General features: G+C 40.3%; 1 protein-coding gene across 4 annotated transcripts in view; it reads left to right on the top strand.

Moving 5' to 3' along the window:
• LOC131683309 (aldehyde dehydrogenase, mitochondrial) overlaps positions 1 to 13871 on the top strand; it is a 49911-nt gene that overhangs the window by 10779 nt on the left and 25261 nt on the right. Inside the window, exons 1-3 of one of the 4 annotated variants that reach the window (XM_058965159.1) lie at positions 907 to 1070; positions 1122 to 1246; positions 1456 to 1604. The exons of 1 other annotated variant lie outside the window; for it this stretch is intronic. In XM_058965159.1, the coding sequence (XP_058821142.1) occupies positions 1139 to 1246; positions 1456 to 1604 (257 nt within the window). In that variant the 5' untranslated portion in view covers positions 907 to 1070; positions 1122 to 1138. Of the gene's footprint in view, positions 1 to 906; positions 1071 to 1121; positions 1247 to 1455; positions 1605 to 13871 lie in introns of those variants that run through there. 2 more of the 4 variants (XM_058965158.1, XM_058965160.1) reach the window with 2 other exon arrangements.

Raw genomic sequence — 13871 nt, 5'->3', positions numbered from 1 at the left:
TGGTTGTAGTGCTCACCCACTTCCTACCATAACTTTACATCACCAACCTGTAAAATGTACTTCAAAATCTATTTAAAAAACTGTTTATTACTCGGTTCAGCCTGCTATCTGGGACTTTGCATCTCTTGTACATTATTGGAGTATTCGGATTATGTCATTTGTTTTAAATTATATTTTGTTCAGTTTATTCAACAATTATTAAATACAATTATATTAAAATTTTAGTGCATACCATCCTTAGGTGTAGGGGGCATTTCCGCGGTGGTTGCAGTGTTCACCGCTAGGTGGCGCATTGTCGTGAGTATTTTTTCCGCTTGGTGGTTGGTGTCTTCGCTTGGTGGGTCAACTGGGCCCATATTATTGGCTCGAATCAAAACTCGTCGAAATGTCAATTGACGATAGGTTCATCCGGAGTGTTCATTTGTGTTTACCTTTTGCTGGCGTTGCCAATTTTATTTTGTGTTCAGCACCCAATGTGGCTACGCCACATCGCTTTTGCGCGTGCTGTCCGACTTCGCTACCGCTCAGTCGGACTTAAACTAGGGATAGCCCCTATGTTTGAGTAAGCCGGGCAAACGAGTGGATCACAGGTTCGCTTGCTTCCGACGGCGGGTCGGTGGCCACCTCGCCCGGGCCTCGGTTATGCGGCTAAGCCGCATCGAAATGGTACCCCTTAAACATTCTAACTTGAATCGGTTGTGTCACCGGAGCCGGAATACGAATTAGATCCAGCCAGCATTCCGGCTGAGTTAAACTGGGAAGTTTAGTAAAATTTAATCGGGAAATAAAATTTTTTTGGCAACGCTCCAGCACCCCGTTGATTTCACCACCTGGGCGCCAGGTTGACGATATGAAATGAACTTTGTTTACTTTCGACAAGTTTTGATTCGAGCCAACAACATCCAGCCGGGTCAACTTACTGTAGGGGGAATTCGGTCTGGTATCCCTGTTCATCACACTTTCAAACTGTGCAGTACGATTTGGTGTGAACTGTGCAATATATTAACTGTGTAGATACAGCACATATTAAGCAATTCATCGCGTTTACGCAATATTGGTTATTTCGTTAGGTAAATATAGTCTCGTATTTTTTATTTAATTTATATCCAAAAAATTTATAGTGTCCCTTCGTTCAGCAATGCTTCGTCTGTTCAGTCGTACTGTTCCCTCGCTAAGCAAAATCCTACTTGCAAAATTTTCATCCATACCGGCTCCAAAGACATCGCCGGAAATTCTCTACACGGGTGTAAGCATAAGGGGCCCTTACACGCGCAATTAAAGTGTCAATACTAAGTAATGACATTACTGGATTTGTATGGGAATTCCATCATTACTCGCCTTAAACGTACATTAAGTGACTGCTGCTCAGTAATGACTACTAACGCCTCGTGTGCGGGCCCCTATAGAATCGTCAGCATTAATTTCCTTCTGATTCCTTGTACAATAAAATTTTAGATCTTTATCAATAACGAGTGGCACAAAAGCATCAGAGGAAATATCTTTCCTAGTTTGAATCCCTCGAACGAGCAAGTCATTGCACAAGTTCAACAAGGTGGCAAAGAAGATGTTGATTTAGCAGTGGCGGCCGCTCGAGATGCTTTCGGGTGAGTATTAAATACTTTACACTGATGTCACAAATGAACTCGATGTTCATTTTTGATAGTTCGCTTGTACTGTTTACATGGACTTAGAAAAAATCTTTACGATTTGCTTCGAGCGAATCTAGTCGTCCACAAATTTTTCTAATGTTGATTTTGTTTTTAGAACCGAGTCGCTCTGAGCTGCCACTTTCGTATGGATTTTGTAAATATTAGTGAGAACCTAGAGCGGCTCTGATCTAAAACCGAAATCAGCATAAGTACTAGTGAACTGTCAAGAAAAGTGAGGTTGACTGCGTCAGTAAAAAACCTAATATTGATAAAATAAAGTACCCATTAACCCATTATAGCCCAGCTATGTTAAAAATTTTGGTAATTTATAAAATACTTCGTAGCCTTCATATGGCGAATTAAATATGGGAAAAATAAAATATCCACTTTGGAACGTTCTGTTGCGAAAAAAACTAACGTATGAAATTTCATACGCTGGGCTGATAGGGTATCAAAAAATCATTACATAGAAAACTCGGCTAAAATCTTTATATTCACCATAAAATCGAATAATATCTTCAACCTTTCAGATCACTCATTTAGCAGCTTTTTTGAATGATTTTGTAATTTGTAATTTGTAATTTATTTATCAGCAGAACGAAAACTTGTCAGTTACATAAACTTTGTATCAAGTCAAGGAAAAATGGACATTTTAATTATTACTTTTCAGAAAAGTTGGTGGGTCAGGGTGTAGACATATTGTTAAGTAGAAGATTCATTTAGTAGGCTCTATTGAGCGCCGCTTTGAAAGATGTCAGTGAATTTTGCTGCCTCACAGAAAGTGGTAACGAGTTCCAGGTGGACGCTCCATACACTAGGACACTTTTTCGCAGGCTGGTGGTGTGGTGTGGCATATTAAAAGATCTGGCTCGTTCGTTTCGTCCGATTGGGGCGTGATGCTTAATATAGTCCGGATGCAAACCGTGGTAGGCCCCATACATAAAGTGGCATATGCGTCGACGATAGTTTTCGAGAAGATCGCATCCGAGTATTGTGTGTCGCACCAATCGGGTTGTGTCACGCCGTCGTAGCCCGTATACAAACCTCACTGACGACTTGAAGCATCGGTGTAATTGTTCTTTTTGTGTAGCTGAGAGTCCAGGGTAAAAAACAATGTCTCCGTACGAGAAGAATGGCATCAGTACTGCTTGGGTGAGTTTTTTACGAGTTCGTACGGAAAGTACTCCTTGAAATCGTCGGAAAGTTCGAAGAGTGTTGTAGGTCTTTTTTGTGATTTCGTTGACTTGTGCACACCATTTTAAGTTGGAGTCCATGATGAGTCCGAGGTTTTTGACTTCTTTGGATAGTGCAATGGATTCACCACAGAACCAAATATTTTCCTGCGGCACTACCGTACCTTCCTTGCAGAATATTATAGCCTTTGTCTTTTTGGGGTTGGGAAAAAGTTGGTTTTCTATCGCCCAATTTTGGATTGCGTTGAGGTCGGCGTTGATCAGCTGAATAAGTCTGTTAACATCGTTTTTATGACCAGATACGTATATTTGGAGATCGTCTGCATAGAGATGGTATTCGCATTTAACGACATTTGGTAGGCTGTTTATGTATAGCGAGAAAAGAAGCGCGCTTAGACACGAACCTTGCGGTGTTCCGTCTGTTAACATCCTGGCGGTCGAGGTGGTATTACCAAGGTCTACTCGCTGGCTCCGTTGGTCCAGGAACGATGATATCAGCTTACATGCGGAGTTTGAAAAACCGAATTCCCTCTTAAGCTTCGTTTTTAGTAAACCGTGTTTGACGCAATTGAAAGCTAAGGAAAAGTCGACGAGAACCAAAACTGTGCATCTACCATTATCAAAGTTGCTGACGATGTCATGGGTGACTTTTACTAGTGCTGTCGTTGTGCTGTGTGCTTTACGGTAACCAGATTGATGTTTGACTAAAAGAGCAGGATTGGTTGTTTCGAGGTGTTCGGTTATTTGGGACAGGGCAATCTTCTCAAATACCTTGGACACAGCGGGGAGGACGCTGATGGGTCTGAAGTCGGTGGATGTAGCTGGGTTGGATGTTTTGGGTATAGGTGTTATTAAAGCTTCTTTCCAGAGGGAAGGAAAAGATTGAGCTTCGATGATAGCGTTGAACAGGTGCGTGAGTAATGGCAGGACAAACGGACAGAGCATTTTTATGAACGAGATCGGGATCTCATCGGTTCCAATGGCGTTGGTATCGATTTGGTAGATTTTCTTGCAGATCTCCTCTACGTTTGTGTTCCTAAACCGGAATCCTCCTTCAGTTTCATTCATTGTTGATACGTTGGGCAGCGTTTCCAGGGACATGGAAGATTGGTGTTGAAGTGAAAGATGACCTTCAGCAAAGAACTGGTTTAGTTGTTCGGCGTCTAACTCCTCGGTGACATGGTTTGTTTTAGTGTTGTGTATTCCCGCTCTCTTCAGATTGCTCCACAATTGTTTAGCTGGCAGGTCACTGCTGAACTGTGAATCAGCGTAGCGCTTTTTCGCAGTATTGATCAAGTTGTTGGTTCTACTTTTTTTGGAGATATAGTTCTGCCATTGCGCATCTCCTCTGGCACGGTTCGGATTCCGGGCATAGAGTGAATAGGCGAGGTCTCGAATTGCAATCGCGTTCTGGATTTCGTTCGTTATCCACGGGGTTCGTTTGTCTCGTACATATATCGTTCTTTCAGGAGCATGTTGATCTAGCAGTGAGCGAAGTTCGTTGTGTAGTAGTTGCGTTTTGATGTCTATGTTCTCTTCTAGGTAGATGTCCTGGAGGTCTTTAGCTTGGTAGTCTGCTTGCAGCCGTAGGGGATCGATTCCACGGAGATTTCTAACTTGTATCCGTCGTGGTGGTGCTTCGGGTATACGTGAGTCGGCAATTAGCTTCATGATCCGATATCGAATTTGCACTGAGAGTTTTGGATTTCTTGATAAACTGTGGGTGATCGGTTACCAGAAGATCGATCGTAGTAGAACTATGTTCGGTTATCCTAGTAGCTGACGTTGGCAATACAGTGAGATTGAATGATGTATGTATTCGTTGTAGCGCGAGCAGGTTTGCTGTGGGTTGATTCGCAGCGACGTTGATGTTGTAGTCGCCAACTAGGAAAATCCGGTCGAAATGATATTCCAGCAGATCCAGTAAGAGCTTTTCGTACTGCTGTGCGAAAGATGTGTTGCAGCTGGCTGAATTATATAAAACTACGATGCAGGTATTTAGTTCTCCGATTTTCGCTCGAATGGCTAAAAACTCTAGGCGTTGGTTGATGGGGATTGCAGGATCGAAGCAAGATTTCAGAATAGTTGCTGCTTTAATATTTTTACTAATGTAGATACCTACACCTCCACAGGTCTTAGTACCTCTACCTCGTCCAGACGAAAGCGAATGTTTAATGAAGTTATAGGCGGGGATGCGAACAGGTCCAATTGGGGAGCTCTGATTGAGTTTGGTTTCAGTGACTCCGAAAAAATGGTATTGGTTGCGGTCGAGCATTAATTTGACACCATCGATATGTCGTTCGAGACTACGAACGTTGAGGTGTCCGATTCGAAGGAGTTTTGGGTATGTCGTCATTATGAAATTTAGTGCAGAGAAAGTCGTCGTATAGGTAGTGCTTTTATGAAGATGGTGCGTGCGAGGAATCTGCGGATACTGCATCGAAGAACACTGATGACTCGTTGCTGGTCGGGACTGTACCAGCAAGTTCTATTAGTTCGTTGATGTTGTTGATCGGTGTGTAATCTTGTTGACCATGAAGGAGAATGGAGACGGTATCGTTTCTTATGAACACGGACTTGACGACCTTCTTATGTTTAAGCCTGAGAGCAAGATTCCGCATACGAAAAATAGGAATTGATAGAACTTCATTCAGAGTGAATCGATAGTCCAGAGAAAGACCATTGTCAAGCATGGATAGCTTTGCATCTCTGTGCATCTTGTAATACGAACGGAGAACGGAATTTCTAGTTTCAGTGCTGTTCAGCACGATGATGATTGTTGGAGTAAGCGATCGATCGGACCATTTTGAAGCTTTAACAGGCAATCTGAAGCACCTGTCAACACATGATGTGAGCTGGGATATCTGGAGGAGTTCGAAGATTTTCGCTACGATGTCTTTAAGATTCTCATTGGATCGGTAAGGAATCTTGTTGACAGCTATTCTGACGCTGTTGATGGTTCGGGCGGTTATGTTGGCGAGTTTGGCTCCAGATTCGATTGCCTCAAGTTTTTGTTCGACGTTTGCGAGCAGTTTGTTTTGCGCAGATTGTTTTTCATATGCTTTATCCGTTTCTCGAACATAGTTTTGAAGACGTTCGAGCTGTTTCTTGCACCATGAACGAGAAACCTCAGCTTCTTCTCGGAATTTTAGCAGCTCTGCAGATAGCTCGTTGATTTGCTTTGTCAGAAGTTCGTGGGAAGTGTTGTCAGAGGGAGAGGTTGCATTTCGTTTGGGAATAAGATTGCCTTGTAGGCAACATTTCGGGCAAAAATACCAAAAGTTTTTAAGCTCTTCTTTAGCACTTCTCTCCTCTCTCGTGCCGTTTCGTCTCATGATTGGTTCGTTGCATCAAACCATTTTTCCCCCTAAAACTTATTTTAAGAAAAAGAACATTTTCTTACGACAATTTACATAAAAAATATTCTAAGTGGAACCAGGTATGATTTGCTACGTATTAAGCATTTGTTAGTCTTGAACGCACTGATTCAACGTTAAAATCAGCGAGAAAATTGTGAATCCCCTCCTGGTCCCAAAGAGGAAATAATTTTGCTTTGGGAAAAAAGATATCGGTTCAGCCTAGCGTATGAAATTTCATACCGTGAACTACCAGCAGAATTTTCGCAATTGTTTCACCAATTTCTTCCATTTTTTCGCACTGAGCCACATCTTTCACACCCCTCACGCATGTATGTATATGACAACTGGGGTGTCATGACCACATCAAGTTATTTCAAATATTGCAAAGCATAAATTGACATAATTTCAATGATTGTTCCTATATGAATGAAATGACAAATTTTCAGGTTAACACGGCAATAACTTTGCAATTTATAGAACAATTTTATATTTTTAGTTATATAATAACTGTCATCTCTTCCAAACAACTTAACCCTCTGCTGCCAACCCCGTGGTTTTGCGGGTTAAGGAGAAACATTGTAAAATGTCCAATACATGATTTTATGTTGTTACCTCCACTAAAACCACTTCAAAATACTCCCACCTGCCATACAAGTACATTGTCTGCTTGTTGAAATCATATGAAATTATTGACCTGCATCCAATGCGAAGAACTCGGTAATAAAATTGCTTTACTGAATAGATTAACGAGCGGGATCCCCAGGAAAATTTTGCTGAGGCCGGTGAATCGAACTTAATGCGTAAAATTTAGCCTTTTGAAAGAGATACAATTAGAATTTTAAGAATATGATCATCGCGGTTATGCCCCGGACATTACCCGCCCCTAGTTTTTCGCTAAGCGTGATTCATTTCTGTACGATAGGAAAAAGATTCCGATTATTTCGAGAGATTTTATGATTGATATTTCAAAGCAAGAAAATATGAAATTTGTCCATTTCACGAATGAATGTCTCAACGAGCTTATGTCATACTATGTTGCGTTTCGGCTTCGCCTCATCAGAAACCGACACTAACACATTGTCGGAATAGATTAGCGCCGGCTTGACGCAAATCCCTTAAAACTAAAACACACTATGTGTTTCAATCAAACGACTGATCAAACGTGATGTCCCGTTCGAGCAGAAGTTCTGTTTATGCCGATGAGACACAAGTGAAGCCGAAACTTGTCTTGGCTTAGCAGGCCTATGCGAAAGCACTATGCTATATTTCACCCTAAGGAGGAAAATTTGGTAAAAACCAAAATTTCTCACTAGGGTGAAAATTTGTTGGTAAAAACCAGTCTTTGTACAGGAGGGCACAAATCCTTATTTCATACTATGTTGCGTTTCGGCTTCGCCTCATCAGAAACCGACACTAACACATTGTCGGAATAGATTAGCGCCGGCTTGACGCAAATCCCTTAAAACTAAAACACACTATGTGTTTCAATCAAACGACTGATCAAACGTGATGTCCCGTTCGAGCAGAAGTTCTGTTTATGCCGATGAGACACAAGTGAAGCCGAAACTTGTCTTGGCTTAGCAGGCCTGTGCGAAAGCACTATGCTATATTTCACCCTAAGGAGGAAAATTTGGTAAAAACCAAAATTTCTCACTAGGGTGAAAATTTGTTGGTAAAAACCAGTCTTTGTACAGGAGGGCACAAATCCTTATTTCATACTATGTTGCGTTTCGGCTTCGCCTCATCAGAAAACGACACTAACACATTGTCGGAATAGATTAGCGCCGGCTTGACGCAAATCCCTTAAAACTAAAACACACTATGTGTTTCAATCAAACGACTGATCAAACGTGATGTCCCGTTCGAGCAGAAGTTCTGTTTATGCCGATGAGACACAAGTGAAGCCGAAACTTGTCTTGGCTTAGCAGGCCTATGCGAAAGCACTATGCTATATTTCACCCTAAGGAGGAAAATTTGGTAAAAACCAAAATTTCTCACTAGGGTGAAAATTTGTTGGTAAAAACCAGTCTTTGTACAGGAGGGCTGGTTGGTTGGTGTCTCATCGGCATAAACAGAACTTCTGCTCGAACGGGACATCACGTTTGATCAGTCGTTTGATTGAAACACATAGTGTGTTTTAGTTTTAAGGGATTTGCGTCAAGCCGGCGCTAATCTATTCCGACAATGTATTAGTGTCGGTTTCTGATGAGGCGAAGCCGAAACGCAACATAGTATGAAATAAGGATTTGTGCCCTCCTGTACAAAGACTGGTTTTTACCAACAAATTTTCACCCTAGTGAGAAATTTTGGTTTTTACCAAATTTTCCTCCTTAGGGTGAAATATAGCATAGTGCTTTCGCATAGGCCTGCTAAGCCAAGACAAGTTTCGGCTTCACTTGTGTCTCATCGGCATAAACAGAACTTCTGCTCGAACGGGACATCACGTTTGATCAGTCGTTTGATTGAAACACATAGTGTGTTTTAGTTTTAAGGGATTTGCGTCAAGCCGGCGCTAATCTATTCCGACAATGTGTTAGTGTCGGTTTCTGATGAGGCGAAGCCGAAACGCAACATAGTATGAAATAAGGATTTGTGCTCTCCTGTACAAAGACTGGTTTTTACTAACAAATTTTCACCCTAGTGAGAAATTTTGGTTTTTACCAAATTTTCCTCCTTAGGGTGAAATATAGCATAGAGCTTATGTCGTTTTCGCTTGAGGCCGAAACTAACTCAGCTTCGGACCTAACTGCTGTCAAACCGTTTGTTTGAAGCCAGTTTCGAACCTAGGTTATGCGCCACTGAACTGAAAATCGGGTTGGGTTCCAACCTGAAATATATTTCGGGTTCGCTCACACCACCGCTGTTTTGCGAGAACCCAACTCAGTTCCATTAAAAACGTTTGTTTGAAGCAACTAACCTGGGTTCGTTTCTAGGTTTTCAATCGAAAACGACATTAGAATCCAGCGCATCCCCTATCAACGCAGACGCCAACAACGAAGGTTCTTTTCAGAACCACCATAATTATTAAAAAAAAGGGCCAATAAACAAAATTTGGGATTTTCGTTTTGGTAATTGTTCCGAATCGCGGCTTTTTGAATAAAGGGTTATTTTTTTGGAGATAGTTTTAAATGGCATATTTTACAACAAGTAATTGAAAAAAATGGTGGGAAACTTTAAAGCACGGTAAATGTTCCGAATCGCGGCTTTTTCGGAAAATGGGTAATTTTTTGGAAATGGTTCTAAATGGCCTATTTTATAACAATCAATGCGAAAAAATCGGGGGAAAGTTTTAAAGTACTTTAAACTGAAACAAATAAATTGTTTTTACCAACCTTAAGCTACCAGTACACTGTTTGTAATAACGTCAAATATTTGACATCTTTCGTGAAATAAATTTGAACTGCTGTGTACTGGATCTTAAAATATTTGATCAGTTTGCCAAATCTCGACAAACATATGATTACGGCTTAAAGGCCAACTGTCAAAATTCTCTTTAAAAGGAAATTCTGGACAAACGTTACTCGCCAATCACAGATGTTGGTAATAAACAAAAGAGAAAAGTTTTCTCTTTCATTAACTGCTATGAACTGTGTTTTTTCAGTAACGGTTTGTCCGGAATTTCCTTTCAAAGAGAATTTTGACAGTTGGCTTTTAAGCCGTAATCATATGTTTGTCGAGAAATTTGTCATTCGTGTTTGTCAAAGCGATTATTTGTCTATTTGTCAAACAGTGTACTGACCAGTCTGTCAAACCTTCAAACAGCGTAACGCTGCAGTTTGTCAAATTTGTCGATGGAGAAGTTTGTCAAACTTGTTGATGGAGAAGTTTGTCAAACTTGTTAATGGAGAAATTTGTCAAACTTGTTGATGGAGAAGTTTGACAATCGTGCTTTGCTCATTCAGGATAGCAAAATACGCCGTATGCGAAACTGATTTGTTTTGACAGAATTTGTTGTCAAAACGAAAAAAAGTTAAGGTTTGAAATTCGGCTGATTGATTGATTGTTTTATTTACGTGACTTTAAATAATTCATTCGCCACGTTAAACAAATCGGCGCTATTTTGATATTGTTGGTATTTGTCTTTCCAGGAAAATCATGCCTCAAATAAATCGGAAAGGTACAAACTATTTGAATTCAATTGTTTGATACATGCTGAAATGTAATGCCATTTCTTTTGAATCCTTTCCGATAGTTCACCAAGAGTCAGCTGCTCTTGAAAAGCATACAGCAGTTAAGTATACTGCCAATCTTGCGTGGTATTATTGTCGAATGTATCTAGTTGAATTCTACATCCTGGTCGGACCGTAGCCTGTGTTGACTATTGTTATTTTATCATAAAGTACTGAATGAGCTCGGGGATATCGAGATGATGAAGAGTCTGTCGATAGCGATTCCATCGAATCCATCAAACGGAACCTGCGTCTGGCGCTGGATATTTACGCTACTAATGTTGGTGCGCCAAATACTACCCAATAAACGCGTACACTATCCTCACCACTTGCCAAAAACACACTCAAGAAAAAATGCTCAAGTGGCCCGGTGTTGTGTTTGGTAGCTTTAACAAGTTGGGAACGAGAAAGTTATTTTAGTTTCGGCAAATCGCCTCTCCTTCGTCCGTCTCCAGATCTCTCAGAACTTCTGTCGAATCGTTTGTGTATGTTTTTGTTGCTCATGTGGTACACCCCGCTTTGCTGATGCTTGAAGGTTTGGCTGCAGATTTTACACGAGTACATCGTTTCCTTCACGTCGCACAGTGGTCGCAATGGTACCAAAACGTGCGTTTAATTAATGGTGCTCTAGGAGTTGATTTTAGCGATTTGGTGTGTTAGAAACACTTTTTCAGAATGGAAGCCCCCTTCTTTTGATGTATACTGAATTGTGATTAATCCACCTAAAAGTGAGATAGAAAATTTATTTCCACTAACTTTTAAGATAGAGGCACGATGTCAATGACAAAGTTATAGTAAATTCTACTGCGAGAAAACTTGTTGAACATGCAAACTCTCCAAAATGTAATGGTGTTGAGATAAAGCACGTTGATTGTGGGAGGCACTCAAAAAATAATTTTTTCATTATAACTTTTGTATGAGATTTTTGCAATTCTTCAGATGTTCTATGAAGTTGTTAAAATTAAGAAATTGCAGATATTTGTCGAAGACGTCAACATTTTTTATTTCAAAACATAAGAGTTATTATATAAAGTGGGTTAAAAATACCGCCATTTTGAATGACAATTACTAAGAGATGTGGAAATATGTGGAAGACATTTCGATTCTATGAGAAAGACAGTGACAAGTACTATAAGAAAAAATACTACTTACAACGGGCATCCTCCGGCCTGTATACAAAAAATACTTTCCGGCAATGCATGTTTTGCATTTTGTAACAAAATAAGTACGACTTTTTCAGCATACATTTTTTAGCGATTTTTTTTCTATTTGTCGAATATTCTAAAAAATCATTGAGAGTAATAAATACACATATAAATCGTGAACTTTGAATTTCTGTTATCTGAAACTATTCATAAATTGACAGGATTTGGAAAGTGAACACTAGAGACGTCTAAAAAGGGAGCACGTCGTTTGGCATAAGTTCGTTTGGCATAAGTTCATTTGGCATAAGTTCATTTGGCATAATGTTCATTTGGCATAACAGTAGGTGACACATACGTTCGTTTGGCATAATGTTCATTTGGCATAATGATCATTTGGCATAATGGTCGTTTGGCATAATGGTCATTTGGCATAATGGTCGTTTGGCATCATTTAAAAAATACGTTGAATTTTCTGTTACTAGTCGTTGACGCCTAATGTGGCTACGCCACATCGCTTTAAACCCGGTGCTGTCCGACATCGCTTCGCTCCGTCGGACTTGAACTAGTTGATAGCCCCTATGTTTGTGTAATCCGGGCAAACGAGTGGATCACAGGTTTGCTCGCGAGGGCCCGCCGACGCACAATCGGAACCCGGCGGATCCCGCTTCGGATCCTTGGTCTCAGTTATGCGACAATGCCAAGGGTTAATTGGTATATAGGTTCAAATAACTGCTCATATTTGAAAGAAGAATCAACCCTTATGTTTAAGTAATCCGGGCAAACGAGTAAATCAACACTTTGCTAGCGAACTTATTAAACATGCAGATTAAAAGAGCTGCTCATTTTTGAAAGAAGGAGTCAACTCCTAATTGTGGGTGAAACGGGCAAACGAGTATATCACCAGTTTACTTGCGAGGGCCATATGGTATGCAAATTTAAAGAACAGCTCATGACTGAAAGAAGGAATCAACCTTCGTATATATTTGCCAGAAACACGGATTGATTCCTTCTTTAAGACATCAGCAGTTCTTTGAATTTGTATACCAAATAGCGCTAGCAAGTAAACTGGTGATCCACTCGTTTGCTCAAACTTAGGGGTTGATTCCTTCTTTCAAACATGAGCAGTTCTTTGAATCAATATACCAAATAGCCCTTGAAAATATCGCATAACCGAGACCAAGGGGCCGAGGTGGTCATCGACCCGCCGTCAGAAGTGGCTACCTCTCACCAGCAACTCACTCGTTTGCTCGAGTTACTCAAACATAGGGGCTATCAAATAGTTTAACCGCTATACTTAAAGCGATGTGGCGTAGCCACATTAGGCGTCAACATTAAATATAAGAGATTTCAATGGATATTTCAAATTATGCCAACCGACCATTATGCCAAATGACCATTATGCCAAACGACCATTATGCCAAATGAACATTATGCCAAACGAAAGCATGTGTCACCTGCTGTTATGCCAAATGAACATTATGCCAAATGAACTTATGCCAAATGAACTTATGCCAAACGAACTTATGCCAAACGACGTGCTCCCGTCTAAAAAGGTTTACTGTATTTTTATGAGTATGAACCATAGCAAAGAGTATTAAATATCATTTTCACGAAACGACTGTGTAGTCAGAGTTACTACTTAGGATCCGACTTGCCAGAAAATCTTTAGAAAAATATTTTCACCTATATATTACATCTCTGTCAAATTTTAACCCTCAAAAAGGCAAGGGGTCTCAGAGGCTCGATAGTTACAGTTCCCTAGTTTCAATGAATTTGTAATTCGAAATACAAATGATCGAGCATTTTCGGGATTTCGATTCTCTCACTTGTAAAACGACAAAAAAGAGGCTCTTGGTTTCATTGGGTCTTAGAAGCGATGCTTTATGAAGTCACAATTTTCGTTTGCCTTTTTGAGGGTTAATTTCAAATATTTAATCATTCAATGCGTGCTTGCAAAATAATTATTGACAATTCCGGCCACGTAATCGTTTCATGAAAACGGCATATAGGGTAGACGAGCCCTTATCCATCTCATTAGTCGGGATGTCACAATATTTCGTTGATAACTCGACTTAGAGTGACTGGATTGCGCTTAAGTAAGTATCACCATCTTTCCTTCGTTCCTAAGAAGCAGTACAGTTAGACTTTTTGAGCTAATGCGTTGAATAGAGATAGCAAATACTTCTCTAACTAATGAGTTCCAATGGGTGGGATGAATAGAGGAGCTAAGATGAATTAGGGTGCAGTAACCCTAATACTGTTTGTAATGGTTTTTATTCTTGTAAATTTTTTAGTTGATCACTTTTGTTGTTGTGCTAGTTTAGGAATAATTCGTAAGTTGGAGACTACAGAACTG

This window comes from Topomyia yanbarensis, chromosome 2, assembly GCF_030247195.1.
Source record: "Topomyia yanbarensis strain Yona2022 chromosome 2, ASM3024719v1, whole genome shotgun sequence".
NCBI classification, from domain to species: Eukaryota; Metazoa; Arthropoda; class Insecta; order Diptera; family Culicidae; genus Topomyia; species Topomyia yanbarensis.
This window is presented reverse-complemented; position numbering and strand designations above follow the sequence as displayed.